This window comes from Neolamprologus multifasciatus, chromosome 13 (assembly GCF_963576455.1).
Source record: "Neolamprologus multifasciatus chromosome 13, fNeoMul1.2, whole genome shotgun sequence".
Lineage (NCBI taxonomy): Eukaryota > Metazoa > Chordata > Actinopteri > Cichliformes > Cichlidae > Neolamprologus > Neolamprologus multifasciatus.
Window position 1 is genome coordinate 12188710 of NC_140451.1, and position 19273 is coordinate 12207982.

Consider the following 19273-nt stretch of genomic DNA (forward strand, 5'->3'; position numbering starts at 1 on the left):
TTGGAGATGGTTATATGGGAAAATCCCAGTCACTTAAATCATCTTTTTGTTCTGATGCTCAGTTTGAACGGCAGGTTGTCTTGACCATGTCGAGCTGCTGTCATGTTATTGCCTGATTATGTACTAGCATTAATGAGCTCTTTAACAGATGATGAAGTGGCCAGTGGGTGTATTTGGCTAAATACCAGAAACCAAATGTGTCTTATTAGCAATTAGTATATAGTTAGCTAAAACAATGGATAATTTAGAGTATCCATGTGTGAATGCATGAAGTTTAAACTAATCTTAACACCAGTGATTTCAAATACAGTCAAATGAACACATCTGGATGTCCAGTGGTGTCATGCTGAGGGTATTGGAGATCAACCAGAAGAACACTGTGGGCCAAAAAGATGGGAATCACTGTAATATAACACAAGATAGCAAGTGAGAAATGCTGGTGATGGTACATGTAGGGCGATGAAGTGTGATATCAATCATTTGCTCTATAAAAAGTTCAAAATAAATATGACAGGGTGGTGAGAACCTCAAAAATCTATGTAAAATGTTCTAACTGAACAGATTTGGTGTTGGTGTTTGTTTTTGTTTTTTTGTGCCCACAGTTTGTAATTGCGAGTCTGTCAAGAGTACACAGTTACATTGTTGGATAATCCAGAGTACACAGCATATAGACTTGCTGCAAAGCTTTCCAGTCTCTCGGCAGCTGCTCGTCACTTAAGAGCACCCGTGGGGGTTTTCTGCGCCTTGAAAACACTCATCTCGGCACATTTTCATTCTTTTCATTCGCTGGTGGGGAAAACAAAAACATAACTCACTGTTGAAGTTACCTCAAGTGTTCCCCTCATTATTGTCTACAAGTACGTTTGAACAATGAACAACCCAGGGTTTGTCTTTGCGATCCAAGAGACTGTTTTAAGAGTCCTTGAGGTCATTATTATTAAATTTAATGTTAGATTTAGTGCTGTTTCACGTGTGAGCGCATTTTACAAATGGCTGCTCATTTATGGATAAAATATCAGAGAGATATGAATTAAATTGAGACGCTTCACCTCACGTCTTTATTTTGCTGTTTACTCAGCTCTGTGTAGCAGAGGGTCCTTGAAGCTCGAGTAAATCTGTGAGCTGAAAGTAACCGTGGCTGCCTGCTGGAGAATGTATGAGTCTTAAAAGACGAGCATCATTTGTTTGCAGTATATCTGAGGTGCGATGGCATTTTGTAACTGAGGCAGGAGTCTGTCTGTGCTTGAGTTTGTTTTTGTGTGGGCGCGGGGGTACCGGTGGGCTCGCAGTCTGATAGTTGGTCTTTTATCTCCGCAGTGTTTGATGACGGCGATGAGAAGACCCTGAGGCGTTCCTCCCTCTGCCTGAAAGGAGCGCGTCACTTTGCGGAGAGCGAGGCAAGTATCGCACTGCCCCTCAGTCCCATAACAGCCTCAAGTCTGCTTTCTGGGGAAATGAAGCTCATTTTGTGTATAAATTATTATAAGTGTACGAATAGAGGGTAAACCTTTTTGTCCGGTTGTGTTCTCTCCACCGCAGACACTTGACCGACTCCCTCTCACCAACCCCGAGCACTTCGGCACACCCGTCATCGGCAAGAAGGGGAACCGCGGTCGGCGATCAAACCCGATGTGAGTATTGTCCACGGGTCTCTGTGCTCAGTCCCGCAGCGCTCATATTTAGCTTAATTTTATCAGAGGCCTGTGATGCCAGTGGGAAGGTATTTTCTGTTCCGATCCTCCGCCATCAGAAACAGGCTCGCCCTGCTCTAAGTGTGCTGACAGCAGTTGAAATGAAAGATTTACTCTCATCTCCATCCCCTCATAAAGAGCCCCCGAGGCCTGGAAGGAGAGAGAGCCTGCTCGCCTCCTCCAGCTCCTTAATCATAGCGGGCTCCCTGAGTGTGTGCGCATGCTTGCTGGAGAGGCAGAATGAGCGTGGCACAGTCCTGCTGAACGTTATCTTTTTAAAAAATTATTTATTTAATTTTCCCTGCTTTGAGTCTAATGTTGCAGTGAGTGTTTTATGCTCTGATGTCCCTGCTCCTGGGAGACGGCACAGTTTTCATCGGGGGAATAGGAACTGCTGAGGGTCTTCTTCTTCTTTTTTTCTTTCTTTTTTTTTTGGTGCTGGGTATATTCGTAGCTCCTCTCTGGTATAAAGAGGACACTTGGCTAGATAATCTTATTCTCTTGCTAATGGCGCCCAGAGAAGTCAATATTACTCTAAGCATTGATGCAATATTGACTCGGAGCGGTCCCAGCTGCACATTAGCACCTCGGACCTTTTGTTTCTTTAGTGTGCACTAATAGTGTTTCAGCTTTTGAACTGCAGGGATTGGCTGCTCTGTAAAGATAGCAGCCACAAGGCCTGCTTTTAAGTTGTTGTTTAAAAAAAAAGGGGGGGGGGTGTATAGCTTGACTTGTTGGAAATAAACACAGGAAACAGAGGAAATAAGTTTATGTAGCTGTGAGTTTGCCAGACGACAGAAAAGGAGTCACTGACCATGCCAAGAAGTAGAGGAGCTGTTAATTAATGATATTTTTAGGTTGCTTTAAGGCTTATTTTACTTTGTTTTTTAAGGAGCATACGGAGAGCTGTTACCCGTGTTGTTTGGTGGTAAGAGTGCCATCAATCGTCTCCTCCAACAGGAAAAAGCGAGTGTATCTCAGAATGTGTTTATTTAAATTGCTGCCTTTAAAAGCAACGACAACTGTAAAGCAATCCCTGCGACATCAGTCTTTACAAGTGGAGAAAACGTTAATTTTTTCCCCCCTAAATGAATAATAGTCTGTGCCTCATTGAAGAGTTAGTGTTTTCTTTGTGACTTTGATTCACAGCTTAGTTGTTGTTGTTGTTGTTGTAATAGTAGCAGCCTGGCTGATTTACTGCTCTTGAGTGGTGCCAAATGCTGCGTGTGTGTATATGTACATAGAGCTGTGCTCAGAGCTGGCCCCGTGAGCCATAAAAAGAGAAAAGCAGGGTCTGTTTGCCTCTCGGTGCTTCCTCCATGATCACTCAGAGACGAGGCTATCTGTCAGGGCTCTGCCCGAGCATCAGGAAGACTGTCAGACGGCACACAGCGAGCCGGCTCCTTTTTACCCACCGATCCTAATGAGTGAGCTCATCAGTAGAGGCAACCTTATGTCTCACTGTGCTACATGATAAGACAATGATGGATTGTTAGGTGGAGACTGGTGGAGGTGTTGTTTTAAATTTGAGGAGCAGTTAAATGATGACTTGGTTATCAGAAACACGAGAGACACGCAGTTTTCTGTAACTGAAATATAAATGTAATACGACCATTCACGGCGCCTCTTTATTATATTATATTGCATAACACAGAGAAAAGCAGCAAATACTCAGAATCAGATTCTTTACTTAGGAATGTTTGGCATTTTTGCTAAGTGGCTTTTAAAATCAACAGCAGCTCTCACTTGAATTCGTGTCATGAAGGTAAAACGGTGTAAATGGTGTAATATATGAATGCTCGCTGTGCTGTTCTGTAGCGAAGTCCATTGAGCAAAGTCTCCCTTCCTCCCACAGTCAAGAGGAGGAGTTGTCCTCATCCTCCAGTGAAGAGGAGGAGAGCGATCAGCGGCAGAATGAAGACCTGTTCGGCAAGGTGGTCTGCGTGGAAGGGGTTCCCACCGGGGACAAAAAGAAGACTACGTGGTATCCTGCTCTGGTGAGCTGATAAGCTTTCCTTCCTTTGCTGCTCTCTGCAGCATCGCTGTGGAGGAACGGGGGCTGCTGCTGCTGCCGGGCTTCCAGTGAAGTCACGGCATTATGCAGTTTCATCAAAATGCCTGCTTATGTAACCTCAGCACTCAGCAGGATTATGTTATTGTGCTAGAATTTGCCTTCCATCAAATGCTGTAATATGCATGTAATAACATTTCATAGCCAGACAGACTTCATGTTCTGACTTGAAGGACGAAAAAGAGCTCGAGTCTTATTTTGCAGAAGAAAAAAACCCCGACTTGTTTTCCATGATGTGTGCGAAATGTCAGACAGACATCAGTTTGATGTCTTCAGTCTTTGCCTATCCATTTCCATCCACCCAGCTGTAACTCTCAGTCACCGTTAGCGCACAATGAAATAGTGACAGGCCTTGTTTGTTTGTGTAAGTGTTACAAGTAGAACTGGCAGAATAGGAGAGGGTGGGGAAAGCTGTCCCTTTTACTGTGTAGTCAGCAGGGGCCCCGCCTCCAGGATTTGTTGTTCTTGGCTTGCTACTGACTGAGCTCCATGCTGCCTCCTTGTGACAGTTGAGAGAAGTGCACTGCACAGTAGCCTGTCATTGTTTACACTGCAACCATATGGCAGAGGGGTGGAGTAGGTACACTGGCAGCTGTCTCGTGCAACAGATGATGCGCGGCTGTGATAGACAGGGGCTCTTTTGGGTGGCCTTGTTATGTAAAAGTTCTAAGACACGAGCGTGCACGTGTGAGCGTATGTGACAGAGCTCGAAATCACACAGCAGGCGTGAGTCATGGACCTGAAGTGAAAGCATCCAATCCCATGAGCCCGAGTGTACGCAGGCCTGCTGGAAATGCGCTGCTTCCTTTGGGTTAGACCCCAGGCAGGAGTAGCAGCCCTCACGTTAGTCCTCCTCCTCAGCTCCAGCTGCTAATGATGCTGGCGGGTGCCCACCCCTCGTCATCTCTCGCGCTTCACCTCTCCTGCTAGTTTGATTTTGTATCATAGGCAGCACATTTTGTAATCAATCAGTGTGCCCTTTTGCTGAAACCACTTTAGTCATTAAGTCATTCTCTGATACACCCCCACCCCTCCCCTATTCTTCTTCTTTTTATTGCCTCAGCACCACCTCACGTGACCTTTTTCTGACTTTCTCTTGTTTCTGTGCAACAAGGTCATCTCCCCCGACTGCCATGAAGACATGACCGTGAAGAAGGACAACGTCTTTGTGCGCTCGTTCAAGGATGGAAAATTGTGAGTCATTAATAATTCGCCAAAAGCCACATTTACATTCTGTTGTGTTAAGCTGCTTCTGCACTAATCATTATTAGTAGCTTATCCAGCATAATTTATGATGCAATCAATGAAAAGTGAGACAGAGGGAACTTGGGCTGCTAGTCGGCCACAAAACTAAGAGGTAGTAAAGCTGTGGCGTGCAGATGCTTTGCGCTGGCCCTTGATCATTTATATAAGTTGTTCTTGATTCATTTTTGTTTGTAAGTCAATTTGCACACTAACCATTTAATACTAATAAAGTACGGCCATTGTGGCTCTGTCAGATAACATTTGTATTTCTCGACTAAGTAATTGTGCGTGTGTTTGATGAATGAATTCAAATCTCCATTGATTAGAGGAATATAGGCTCATATAGGCCTCAAGCACACAGCCTTCCTCAGCAGCATCGCCTATTGTTATTTTATTTTTCCTGAGGCTGTCAGTTACTGGAGTGGAGAGGTAGTGTAGCTTCCCTGCAGCCTGCCTTCGGCGTGGAACCACACAGCCAGATTGTTTTGTCTGTGGTAAAGAAAGAAATAAGTCCTGTCAAGAGTGTGCACTCAGCTGGCGGTTGTGTTACTGCAGCCTTTCTTCAAGTGGGTAGAAACATAGCCCACACTCAGCATAAATTAATCTGGCGCTTGTTCGCCCGCTCCAAAGACTACTTTCCTGTCTGTTTGAATTCCCGCAATGACTAAATACACTTGCTTCAAAAGGAATCCTGAGCGAGTCGCCGGCATGACCTCCTTAATCTGCGGCTGAAGACAAATATGCAGCACAGGAAGTCTTATCACTCGGTTAAAGGTAGAGCTGATGAAAGGGATAAGATAAAGAATGATAAATCGGAGACGAGCTGGAAGTTGTACGGCTGTGAAGTATTTCCTCTCTGACCGAGGGCACCCTGTGAAAAACCTGTGTGGTGTTTTTTTTTTTGTTTGCAAGTGGAATCGCATTGGAGTACTTTTTCTTTCTGCTCTGCAGCTATTTGATTTAAGTCACTGAAAGCGCTACTGTGCATCCAGGTGAGATTGCAAAAAACAGCAAATGAAAGGAGGAGGAAAACCTATATGATTGTAATGAGATTTTTCAGTTTGTTTCCACCTCCAATTGGTTTGCTCTCATATGCATGAAGCAAAATTTCCAACATGTGTATCATTATTGTTACGCATAGCATTTTTAGAGTGTAGTAGCGAGACATAAGAAAACACATTTTACGCACATTTGATTGCTGAGTGTGCATCCTCTCTGTCGCTGCAGTGCTGCGTGATTTCCTTTAGCTCTTTTACTGCTTTCAAGTGCCTTTCCATTCTTCTGCACACACTTGTCACTGTTTATTATTCCACTTTTTATCTTTTCTGACAAGCTCTTCTCAGCTATTATCAGTCTGGTGTGGTTTGTTTTTTGAACAAGGGGTTTACATCCATAGGCCACATGACCTCTCCCGCACAGCACCCGGGGTCAGTGTGTTCGCTTTCCTCAGGAGAGTTGTGTATTGTTACTAATAACCATTTTCAAAAAAAAAAAACAATGGCTTGGAAAACATTTTGAGGGAAAGGAAGGTCAGATCCAGGGGTGAGGCGGGAGTTGTCAGGAAGTGGTTTTACTGTTTCCACTGTTACTACAGTAACCAGATCTGACAAGTCTTTCCTGTTTCCACTTTTTTTCCCCATTTAGCCAGCTTGCAAACTTGTCTGTGTTTTTTAACCTGCAACACAAAAAGACAGTGTAATGAGCGTGAGTGGGTTTTAAACGTCAGCTAAACAAACCTGCACGTGGTTTCTCCGAGTTACAGACAGGTGTCGTTGTCAGTGCAGTGTTTGTAGTGATTATCTAAGGAAATGCCAGGAAACCGAGCCGTTCTCTCAGTGTGAGGCCGTTTAGCTTTTATACACTTGTTTCTTTAAAATTTCACTCCATGACAAATCTAGTCATTGGATCTGCTCAGCTGCCTACAGATACCACAGCAAATCGTCTCACATTGCTCACCAGCCAAGCCTCTGACTGCTTTCAGCTTACAAGCTTCACTGATCCGTGTGTCTGCCAAATCGCCAGCAGCTGACTGTGCCCAGCCGCTTTAGGGATGCTGTAAGAAAGTAGTCTGTGACCGCTCAGGTTTTTGGAGGCTTTGATTGGCGCACAGCTGTAAGGTTGTTTTAATGAATAAGACTATACGGTAGAGCTCTGAGCTGTTTGGACTTTGTTGTTTTAAGAAAACTTTTTTTTTTTGGCAGCATTTTGTACATTTTCCACACATTCTGTTAACCTTTTCAATCAGAGTTGCTATATTTTTATTTATTTTTTGCAGTTACATGGTGCTACAGAAGGACGTCCGTGAGTTCGACAGCAGCTGCCCTCCAAAAGCTGATGCGAGCCTCAAACCCGGTGAGTTTGAAGTCGGTGCTACAGAAGTGGTGCGCAGCAGAGCTGTACGCTGTACGCTGACACACTTGGCAGAAAACACTCGCAGAGTGGAAGACCAGAGAAGTTTTGTTTATGTTCTGGAGAGAACGCAGCGGTGGAGAGCTCCTGTCACTCTGCAGTCTATTTTTAAAGTCCTCACTAAACTTTTTTTATAAAAGTACTACATTATTTTTCATTTTATTCAAATTTTCTTCCACCGCTGAGCTCGTACTCTCGTAATTGCACTTAGCAAACAGCTTTGTATTGTCCCCGTCTTGATATTCACAGGTGGTTGACTCACAACTGTGATATTTTCCGCGTTACAAAAGCGTAAAACAAGCATCTGCCGAGGTGGTTAGATACTGCTAAAACCCACCTGTGACACTGTGGCTGGATGCTTCAGCTGCTGTGCGTCACTGTGCAAACACTGGCAGGTTTTCATGCTTCCAGAGTTCCTGGTCTTTTTTATACTGTAGCTTTTATGTGGGCGTATTATTGTTATTGTTGTATATAGTGTAGAACACATTTTTAAAGGTATAAGTGTGTCTTTTGAGCATGTGTGATGCACGCACAGCTCCAAGAAGTGTTTACGAGGTTCGATTAATCCGCTCTTTCAGCGCTGGACGCAGCCCTGGAGTTCCAGAGGCAGCTGGTTGTGCCCAGCATCTGGAAGACAGAAGTGAAAGAGGAAAGTTCCAGCAGCGAAGAGGATGATGACGACGAAGAGGAGGAGCAGGAGGAGGATGCGAGTGGTGAAGAGGAGGAGGTAGAGACAGCAGAGCGCACTTATCCTCTTATCCTACAACCTCCCAGATTTTTTTTTTTTTTTTTTTTTTAAAAAGAGAGATGCCAAACTGTCTTGTTTCCTGTCTGCAGGAGGAGGTGGAGCCGTTCCCCGAGGAGAGGGAGAACTTCCTGCAGCAACTCTACAAGTTCATGGAAGACAGAGGTGAGAGCAGGGCAGGGACCAGTGTGATGTTTGAGGTTTATTTTCATTTGTGAGACAGGTTGTGAATTTTGTCTTTTTTTTTTTCCCCTATTAAAAAGAAAATCATAATTTTCTCCAGCAGACAAACATGTTGTGCTGCTTTTCTCACCACATCCACCTGTGCCTTCTGCTTCTCCTCTTCAGGGACTCCCATTAACAAGCGGCCGGTTCTGGGCTACAGGAACCTCAACCTGTTCAAGCTCTACAGGCTGGTGCACAAACTGGGAGGTTTTGACAATGTGAGTGCTACTGCCCGCCCCTGAGAGCAGTTTGATGTCGCTCTCGTTTCGTTTGGTGTCGACTCTCTCTGAATTTTGTCTCCCTCGTTGAGCAGATTGAGAGCGGTTCTGTTTGGAAGCAAGTCTATCAGGATTTGGGAATCCCCGTGCTCAACTCAGCTGCTGGCTACAACGTCAAATGTGCTTACCGCAAGTACGTACAGACACTCCAAAGCTCGAAAGCTTTCAAAATGCAAAATCCTCCAATCGACTTGCTCTTCATCTTTGTGTGATTAACTCTGAGCGGCGCAGGTGTGTCGGCGTGCGCACGCTTTGGAGCAGTAAGATTAAACTCTGGAAAATCTTATTGGATGTGTTGAATGTCTCATCACGCAGGTACTTATACGGATTTGAGGAATACTGCACCTCCACTGCCATCACATTCAAAATGGACCTCCCTTTGAAGCAGGGGACCAAGGGGGAGGCGAAACCTGAGGGGGAGGCAGGGAAAACGGCTTCTACGTCATCAGTCTCCGAAGAGCAGAAAGCCCAAGTGGACGGAGAACCTTGCAGCACACAGCCCGTTATCTGCAAGGTGCATTATCCCGAGTGCTGTCTGTTATTTTAGAGGAATTTCTGCACACCTCCCATGTTTCTCATAATAAAGCATCATGTCTGTGGCGGTTCTCAGTCTATAACCTTCACAATAATAAAGCGTCCTTCTCTCACAGGACGAGAAACCTGATTCGACCCCGAGTAAAACGGAATCCGAAACATCAAAAACCGAGGGGAAAGAGGGCGGAAACGATGGCGATGACGAAGAAGAGGACGGTCCGCACAAAGCCGACGCCGACGAGGGCTCGTCGACGGCTCGCCTCGGAGCCGACGACATGAAGGAGGAGCACGATGAGGAGCAGGAGAGCAAGGACAACTCTGGGTAGGTTCACTGAAGGGGATGCTCCCTCCTCCACAGTTGCTTAAAAAACAAAACGTATGGTCAGGGCACAAACGTGAGCTCCTGCATGGTAAAACTATTCCATGTGAAAGCAAAATAAGAATGAAAAAGGACTCGAGGTATTTGCTTTCCTTGGTGGCAGCACGATGCTAGAACACCATTAGCAGATGAGGAGCAGTGATCCTTCTGACCTTAAAAGTACTAATACGCCGTATACTCTTACCTGCTAACCAGAGAGAGGCGCGCTCTCCTCTCTCTCTCCTCTAACTAAGCTCTTATCCACTGCCCTTTGTGCTATTATTATTCCTTGTTGCTTAGTCGACATCGGCTGGCAGAGACATCTTAGAGCACCAAAGCCTGACTGCTACCTTTCACCTGGCATGTCATGCTGTGCTTTCTCGCTGTCTCTCGCTCGCTGGGATTGTTTGACCATGCCGAGCCTCTCTCACTCAGTGCACAACATGGCCGTGCTCTTCTTGATTCCTGCCCTTTCCTGATCTCTCTCTCTCTCTGCCACCCTTTTCCTGTCTTTTCTCTCATCTTTTTGGCTTTCAGTGTTCAGCTTTATTTAAATGTTCCATGTGTGTGAATGTTGTCATAGATGCATTAACCCTCCAGTTGTGAGATATGTATATATCTTTATATATACAGTGCTTGAGATGCTTTTAGAGGAAAACTCTGAGTGTTGGTAAATGGATTGTTGTACAGTTTGGCCTCAGCAGTCGCATTTTCCCTGTTGCTTCCTGTGATTAGCGCCGTCTGTCCAGCTCAGACCTGTTTGTTCAACGTCCACAGTGACAGATGTACAGTTGTATTGTTTGGACTGCTGAAAGCTAGAAAACAGTTTCTTGGTTTACTGAGTCTCTGTGTCTGATTGAAGGACTGCAAAATTCCTGCACGTTATGAGGAGGTTATCTGTAGTTTATACCAACCATGGCCACAGGTACCTGCTGATAGAAGACCACTTGTGACCTCTATGACAGTCAGAAGTCTCCTTGATCCTTCGGCTTTGTCAGGATCAACGTCCTTGCAGATTACGAGTTTACAGATGCACTCAGTGGACAAGCCGCAGGCTGATCTGATCTGAGCTTTTCTGATCATATCAAACCTGTTTGATGTTTACAGGCTGTAAACTGGAACAGACCGGTGTTGTGTCAGGGTCACGTTTTCATTCCAGCATCAGCACAGACGGCGTGTAGCCACTGAAACTAGCTTACTGTGAGCTTAAACGAGAAAGCGATGCATTAGTAGGGGACATTGATGAGTTATTGTTGAGTTCTTGCTGGACAGGTGCTTATTTTTACGATGAAGCCTTCTCAACGGCTTTGCTGAAAAGTTCACTTGGACTGTTGACCTTTTGGCTTTTATTCATAATGATGAGCACTGCAGTTGAATTGTGCTCATTTTGAGCAAGCCGAGTCTTAATCTACGTGATATTTGTGTGTTTTATTTATTTTTCAATCTGCGGTGGAAATGTTTTTAAAAATCAGTCGGCTCCTGGAAATAAGCCCGTCTGCACGTTCTGAGGAGCTACGTTTGGGAGGGACTGTGAGGCGTGCTGTGCTGTAGATGTTGTTTGTCGCAGCGGGCCGACTAGGACCTCGCAGCTGTGCTTCCTCTCAGTGCTGTAGCCTCGCTTTAAGTTGCTGCGTTGCCTGTCCCGTTGCGCTTTGCCATGCTTAACCCACCCCACGAGGCCCCCTGGCGCCTAAAACACTTACTGACACCCCTGCACCACCCCTATATCTCCTGATTGTTTCCCTCTAGCTCCTTCTTGTGGCTGCTTTGTTTCTTTACAGCGTGCGTACGAGGGTGAATGAGAATCCCCTGTGTGTGTGTGTGTGTGGGGTTAGACAGCATAACAGTAGTGTGATTTCTTATCATCATTAATTTTTACTATGAAAGAATAAAGAATGATGTGTTTTGTTTTGTTTTTTGCTGAAACACTTCATGTACTGTTCTTTGACTGGCTTTTCTATTAATGATGCAGCTGGACTAGAGCTAAGGCAGCTTATGTTTCTGTGCAGGTGAAGGTGTAGTGTTGTAATGGGACAGGGAAAGGCAAGGGTGGAGCAAATAGACTAGAAAACAGGCTTGTTATAGCAGCAGGCAGCGAGTTGGGGGTGGATGGGTGAGGGTGGTGGTTTTTGTGGTGTTATAGCCTAGGGCCAGGAAGTGCTGAACTGTTTTTCTTGCAGGGATGACAGCAGTCAGGAGGGGGAGGAAGGGGAGGAGTTTGAGTGTTACCCCCCGGGGATGAAGGTGCAGGTGAGGTATGGGCGAGGCCGCAATCTGAAGACGTACGAGGCCACTGTGAAAGAGGCAGACGTGGAGGGGGGAGAGGTGCTCTACCTGGTGCACTACTGTGGCTGGAACGTCAGGTAAGACAGGACCTGGGGAGAAATCACCTAAACGTCTATTTTCACCCTAATTCAAAAGAAAACAGACCAAAAAAATAAATTTTTAAAAATCCATCTCTTAACTCATGGGATCACCGCCTACGTGGGTGTCCCTGCAGCAGTAACCCTTCCTCACAATTCTGCTTCGTGTGAACCAGTGCCATGGTCAGCACTCTGATTATGGAGAGCACTGGGCCATCTAGTGGCAGAAACACAACTGAGTATCGGGTTGATGCGGATTCACTCCTCAGCTTCCTCTCTCTCAGTTTTGACCAAAATCCCCTGTCTGTCTGTCCCCCAGCTGTCTGTCTCTCAAACAGATCTACAGACAGCCTGATTTTTTTTATTTCTTTTTTTTTTAACCAATTTGAAGTCTTTTAACAATCAAACAAAAACTTCCAATCCTTCAATGTGATATTTGAATGTGAGCTAACACTGAATGGCCAACCTAAGTGCTGCTACACTCACCTCTACCTCTCAACCCTCTCCCCCCTCCCCAGCGGGTCAGGGTTAAACGCAGTGTTGAGTAGAGTGTTAGGGTACCATGACACAGAGGTTAACTAGTGCAATCGGCATTTCATCGTCTCAATGTTGTTGTGTGGTCCTCTAGCACTCTATAAAAGACAGTGGGATGTTCTCTGCATTGTGTCTGTTGTGTGTGATGTTGTGAAACTTTTTTCTTCCATCCCCCCTCCCCTCCTCCTCATACGACCCACTTCCTCGGTATTGTGTGAATTCTACTGAATATGATTTGTGTGGTGGTCGGTGTTCTATCTTGTTTCTTTCTTCATCGTAAAAAGGTTGTGTCTTTTTTTCCACATAACACCATGGGATTTCTTCTCTTGCTGTTGAGGCTTACTGTGTCACAGCAATATGTCGGGGTCAGACAGTAGAAGCGTCTGTGTGGTGGTGGGTGGTGTGAGAGAATATTTCACAGCTCCTTCTTCAAAGTCCTAAATGATGAAACTCTTTCTCGTCTTTGTACTTGATTTTTTTCCTATTTTTTTCTTCTTTCTTTCTTTTTCTTTTGGTTTTTTTTTTATAGATATGATGAGTGGATCAAAGCAGACAAGATTGTGCGACCCGCCAATAAGAATGTACCAAAAATAAAGCACCGTAAAAAAATAAAGGTATGACTTTGGAGAGCCGGTGACTTTAATTAAGTCTTAAAATCCCGGTTTGGTGTCTTGAAGAGAAAGGCTGACTGACTTATGTTGACTTCTGGCAGAAAATGCAAGACAATTTGGAGAGGCTCGATGACAGGGAGGTCCTCGGCCCTTCGTCCAACGCTAACCGTGTCCCGCGCTCCAAGTGTGGCCTGAGCCAGGACGTCTTTTCCAAGATGGACGAGGGTGAGGACAAAGGGCCTCAGCAGTCTCCAGTCAAGGCTATAGAAATTACTTCTATCCTCAATGGGCTGCAAGGTAGCAACACTCATTAGCCTGTAGTGGTCATGCACACTTGCAGCAGATTAGGACCGTGTCACTCTGATGTGTGTTGTTTTGTCTTTTTAACAACCTAATATAGCTTTGTTCTATTTGCTTCAGCCTCCGAGGTGTCCACGGATGAAAGCGAGCATGAAGCTGAGGAGGGAGAGCATAACGAAGAGGATCAGCCAGGGAGCCGTCTCAGAAAAGGCCAACCAGAGCCACCGCAAATTCCAGAGCGCTGGGAAGGCGGAGCCCCGTCCGAAGGATCCAAACCCTGTCCTGTCACGGGAAAGACCCAGGACACCGTGAGTGTGGAGAGCCCAGATGCCGGAAAGCGCAGAAGCCAACCAGAGTTGGAGGGAGAGGCGAGCACGAGGAAGAGGAAAGCTGACAGCGTAGCAGAGAGGACTCCAAAAGGTCAATCCAAAGCTAAGACCAGGAACACCAGGAGTGCTGACTGGCTACCTGCGGGTTCTCCGATGAGAGCGGAGGAGAGAGCAGCCGCTCCTGGAGAGGAGAGGGGGGCCTCATCTAGCAGCAGTTCAGATGATGAGGGTGCAGCTGTGGCCGAGGCTCAGCCTGAGGAAAGTGAGCGAACCCGCCCCAAAACCAAGGGGTCACCGACCAAGAAGTACAACGGAATGAAGGAGAAAAGCAAAACCAGCAGACAAGGAGGCTTCTGGGAGATTCCTGAAAAGAGAGCCAAAGTTTCTGGGAATGTAGAGGAAAGGCCCGCCGTTCGCCCTAAAGGACAAAAAGACGTGTGGTCCAGCATCCAGGCCCAGTGGCCAAAGAAGACTCTCAAGGAGTTATTCTCTGATTCGGACACGGAGGCCGCAAACTCTCCTCCCCCACCGGTGTCCTCGTGTATGGAAGAGCCGAGCGTCGAGCAGGACACGAGAGGCGAGGACGACACCTCGCAGGAACAGATGGAGACCGAGAAGCTCCGGGAGTTCCCGAGCAGCGGGAGCAACTCTGTACTCAACACGCCACCGACGACGCCGGAGTCCCCATCGGGAGGAGGAGGCAGCGCCATGGAAGAGTCTGGTCAAGCGCAGCCTTCCTCCCCGCCCCCATCCATACCCACTGCCTTGCCTTCAGAGCCGGTTTCGGACGCTCTTCCCACAGGGCCAGTACAGGAGGAGGTGACGGGCGGGCGCAGCGAGACAGATAGCAGCACAGTGGAGGTGGAGAGTCTAGGAGGAGAGCTGCAGGACGAAGGGGCCAGTTCCCCCTCAAAGGTGTTCGACGTCAGCCTCTCGTGCAACAGCAGCAGCAGCTGCAGCCTCGAGCTGAGCAACAGCAGCCAGCAGGAGAGCGAACAGAAGTCCAAAGGTACGAGTGGCAGCAAAAATCTATTTTAACAGGTTTATTTTTCAGTGACACAACTCATTATTTTTATTCAGGATGCAATACTGAAGAAACAGAGGCTGACTACTCATTTCACAGTCCGCCTATTCCCTCACCGTCTTCTCGCTGTTTTCTTTTGTAGCGTCTGCGAGTCAGAAGCGGCAGAAAGAATCACAGACTGGCAGCGCAACAAAGAAACACAAGCCAAACCGCAAGAGCCTCGGTGTGCCTCCCAAAAAGAATAGGAAAACAGGTAAGAAGAGCTGTGGGTGGAAATGATGACACCCGCTAACGCTCTCATTTTCAGCGCCAGCACTGCTTTCATGTGTCTCCGTTTCATTTATTAACCCATTTGCAGGCATCATGTAACAGATTCCAGGTAGGAGAGGAAATGAGGCGTTTCCTGTTCACTGCATTTTCTTTCTTTTTCCTATTTTTCTTCAGCCAACAGCAGTGACAGCGAGGACCAGTCTGTTGTTGAGGGCACTGCCAAATCAACTGCCTCTAAAAACAACCCATCGGAGCTGAAGGCTGCCACTTCGCCCAAATGTCACGGGCGATCTCCCCCTTCGAGCCATAAATACCACAAGCAGGGTGATGCAGACCATGCACAGCACCGGGATAACCACGGAAGATCGCCGCGGGTGTACAAGTGGAGTTTCCAGATGTGTGAGTATCCAATCCATTTGGTTTATGCTTGTCAGCTCTTTAGTGCTTCTTGTGAACCTATCCTTTCATTTTGGGTCCTCTCAGCTGATCTGGAGAAGATGACCAGCCTGGAGAGGATCTCGTTTCTTCAGGAGAAACTTCAGGACATCAGGAATCACTACCTCTCCCTCAAGTCTGAGGTCGCCTCTATCGACAGACGACGAAAACGCATGAAGAAGAAGGAACGGGAAAGTGAGTCAGCTCTTTATTGCCTGAAATAATAACTAACATGTTATTTACTAAATTTGGTTCTCCATTAAAGCAAGAGGAGTAAAACAGGAAGTCACTGTCGCATCTTTTTTTTTTTTTTTAATCAGCTTAACCAATCACTGCTTCTGCTCTGCAGGCACAGTGGCCGCTTCCTCCTCCTCATCCTCCTCCTCCTCACCGTCCTCCAGCTCGCTCACAGCGGCAGTCATGCTGACGCTGGCAGACCCTCCGGTATCGTCCTCATCGTCCTCATCTCAGAACTCCGGGGTTTCAGTGGAGTGCAGGTGACAGGACGACCCAGCAAGGAGCCACACCGCACGAAGCACTTAACCAGCACCCTGGGGTCAGCGCCCCAATTCCCTTTCAACAGGATGAAAAAGTCGACCCATATACTGTAACTACGGGGCACAAAAACCAGACCAGAGACAAAAAAACCACAAAAAAACAAAACAAAACAGAAGAAACAAGCACTATTTTTTACTGACAACTGTTTTCTCGGCAAGCTAATGGCACTTAAGTGCACTTTTATGACGATTGAGTAGGGGTGGGGCGGGTGAAATTTGTCCAAAAAAACTAAACCCAACATATATACAGATTTGACTTTTGTGCTTTACTTAATTGAACATTTAAAAGAATTGTTTTTGCAAGCAATAATTGTTTCCATTTGATAAAGTTGTATTGCAAAGGGATGATTTCCAGTGAAGACCATCTGTCATCTGTCCTCGTAGCCCAACATGGTGCTCGCCATGTTATTTCTGGAAATCTGGAGGAGAAACGCTGCCACATTGGCATTAAGGGCATAGGAAAGGTCACTTTGCTATGTTTCTCTCTGTTTCATTAAAAAAAATAAAAATAAAAAGGACCTTCATGTGGATGGGGTTGCCCTCCCCATGTACAGGCAATCGCTCCTGTACATGGTCTGAATCAAGTAGGTGGTGATGGATAAGGTTTCAGCACCATCGTATGTCCGCTGATGGCCTCAGTGGATCATAAGGAATGATACTGTAGTGCCTTTTTTTTTTTTTTTCTTGTTGTTGTTGTTCTCCGCGGGGGCACTTTGAGAAACGGACAGTACTTTCTTTTCCTGATCCTCTTCTCAGATCAGAGCGTTAGCTGGAACAACGTGTCCCATATAAAAGACTGCAGAACGCTGTGAGTGAGCGAGTGAGCGGGCAGTGAAGGGCTAAGTCTTGGCAGGTAACGACGGGATGTTATCAGTGTATTAGGATTATTACGGTAATTGTAAAAGCAGAGCTCCTGTGTTGGATCACCTGCAAATCTACTACTGAATACTCATCCACAGATTACTGTTGAGGTAACAGTCTAAAATGTGCAATGATGGAGGTTGGCGAATGCAATGGATGCATTAAATCAGTTCATCAGCCTTTTTAAAAGCCCATCTGCTTTTTTTCGTTATGTTTCCATCCTCCATTTTTTTTCAATCCCCCCACTTCAGTTGCATCAGCTTCACTGATGTTGATGTTGCATATCTGCAACCAGATCGAGTCAAAAGTCAGAACACACACAATCAAAGCCGAACTCCACGTTTTCAGTGTTTCCACCTACATGAATTTATTTAATTAAGTACATTTTTACTTCATCGAAATGACGCACACTTTATTGGCACGACATGCCTGCTTCTCACACTCATCCCTACCAAAAGAAAAGAAAAAAAAAAAGTTTGACTCTGTTTCTTGTACTATGACCAGAATAAAGGTAGAGATATTGTAAATGTGCATTTATATGATAAGGTGACGTACATGTATACATTTCTGAAGACATCTCCAGTGTTTCCTTTGTATAGACCCCCCTACTGTATGATAACCGGAAGTTACATTTTGTTCGGCACTTGTATGTAACTGTATGCTTTTGTTATAAATTTGTATATTGAGAAGTGTTTTGAGTCGAGCTATTTAATATCTTGCACTGTTAATAACATGTACTTTTCTGTACAGACAGTTTTATGGTTTTAACTGTAGTTTGAGTGTAAATAACTGAGGGTTGCAGCATGTTCCATTTTTGTTTTTTTGTCCTCTTTCTTGTTCTCAATTTATTTGAGCTCATTTAATGTTGTTCTGTTTACCCTTTCTCATCAGTTTTGAGTCTTTATCTAATTTCATGTTTGCTTTAGTTTTTATCCAGTTTTTCTTTGTGTCTTTTGTTTTTCTATAGCTTGTGCTTGTGAGAGAAGAATGGTGGTTTTCGGATGTGGCTGAACTATTTTCCAACCTGTACATGGCCTAAAGCTAAAGCTGTACGAACTTGTATACAGGAAAAAGTCTGTGTCATAGATCAACAGAAAGTAACGGAGCTTATTGAAAAATGCTCAATAGTATTTATTAGGCTCATCTGAGGATGGTCATTGTGTAATTTATTGTAAAAATGTAAGCAAAGCAGAAGCCTCTGTTTGAAATAAATGCCATAGTTTGTGAAGTACTCGGTGTGTCTCTTGCATCAGTGGTGGAAAGTAGTCAAGTCTTTGAAGCACTTTGACCAGCAACTGTTATCACTTCTATCAAAGCAGAGGTTTTGGCAGTTTGCCAGTCTGCAGCATTCAGCGGTGTGTTAGCATAACGGCAACAAGGAAAGACATCAGCAATCATTTTAGGGAACCTGCCCGTCAATTTGGAAAGGCTTTTAAGGCAGCGTCCAAACAATATGAAGCCAATCGCTCTACAGCGAGAAAGATAAAAACTACTAGAGTGGGCATCCCAGGAAATTCACCCCAGGTTTATGACAGCACAATTAGAAAAAGACTGGACAAGTATCATGTGTTTTGTCTCCAGAGAAAGCCTTTCCTCCCCAAAAAGAACATGGCAGCAGTGTTGGTTTAAAAATGTGCACCTGAACAAACCACAAGATTTCTGGAACAATGCCCTCAGAGCAGACAAGACCAAAGTAGATACATCAGACCATAATACCCAGCACCATGTTTGTTATAAACCAAACTACACATCAGCACAACCCCCTCATACTAATTGTCAAGCATGGTGGCTGGTGGAGGGGTGATGATTAGGGCTTGTTTTGCAGCTACAGGACGTGGGCATGTTGCAGTTAGTCGACCACAAAGACCTCTGTATACCAAAGTATTCTAGAGCCAAATGTGAGGCCATCTGTCCGACAGCTAAAGCTTGGCCAAAATTTCATGCAACAGGACAATGATTCCAAATACAGAAGCAAATCTACAACAGAATAGCTTAAAAAAACAAAATGATGAAGGTGCTGCAGTGGAATGCTGCGGTGAGATAAGAGATCTGTGCATAAATCAATGCCGGCAAACCTCAACCATCTGAAGCAACTTTATAAAAAAGAGTAAGTGAAAATTCCTCCACAAAGATGTGAGAAACTGATAAAGTCATACAGAGGTGGTTCTGTTATAGGGGTGTGCTTAGTTTTTCCTCTTGGTCTAATTTTTGTTAAATAAATAAGAAATAAAAACTTTTTTTAAAAATATCTAAGACGTAAAACCTTAGAACTGAAAGACTACATTTTAACCATAAATTTAAATACTTGTTTTCGTTAGTTTGTACATAATTATTTTTTTAAATGCAGCATTTTAACTTTTTATCAATTTATATTAATATTATTATTATATTATGTATTTATAATATTTATATCTTAAATATTATTCTTCATCA

At 45.1% G+C, this 19273-nt stretch overlaps 1 protein-coding gene across 2 annotated transcripts in view; it reads left to right on the forward strand.

The window, feature by feature from the left end:
• The window catches only part of arid4b (AT-rich interaction domain 4B), a 35433-nt gene extending 18939 nt beyond the window's left edge, over positions 1-16494 (forward strand). Inside the window, exons 6-24 of one of the 2 annotated variants that reach the window (XM_085182140.1) lie at positions 1318-1397; positions 1540-1631; positions 3547-3688; positions 4877-4956; positions 7283-7359; positions 7995-8143; positions 8254-8326; positions 8510-8604; positions 8700-8797; positions 8980-9178; positions 9315-9520; positions 11737-11919; positions 12983-13067; positions 13166-13361; positions 13485-14702; positions 14860-14970; positions 15162-15386; positions 15471-15617; positions 15772-16494. In XM_085182140.1, coding sequence (XP_085038266.1) covers positions 1318-1397; positions 1540-1631; positions 3547-3688; positions 4877-4956; positions 7283-7359; positions 7995-8143; positions 8254-8326; positions 8510-8604; positions 8700-8797; positions 8980-9178; positions 9315-9520; positions 11737-11919; positions 12983-13067; positions 13166-13361; positions 13485-14702; positions 14860-14970; positions 15162-15386; positions 15471-15617; positions 15772-15923 — 3608 coding nt within the window. In that variant the 3' untranslated portion in view covers positions 15924-16494. The remainder of the gene's footprint in view (positions 1-1317; positions 1398-1539; positions 1632-3546; positions 3689-4876; positions 4957-7282; positions 7360-7994; positions 8144-8253; positions 8327-8509; positions 8605-8699; positions 8798-8979; positions 9179-9314; positions 9521-11736; positions 11920-12982; positions 13068-13165; positions 13362-13484; positions 14703-14859; positions 14971-15161; positions 15387-15470; positions 15618-15771) is intronic. The other variant, XM_085182141.1, reaches the window with a different exon arrangement.
• The last annotated feature ends 2779 nt before the right edge of the window (positions 16495-19273 follow it).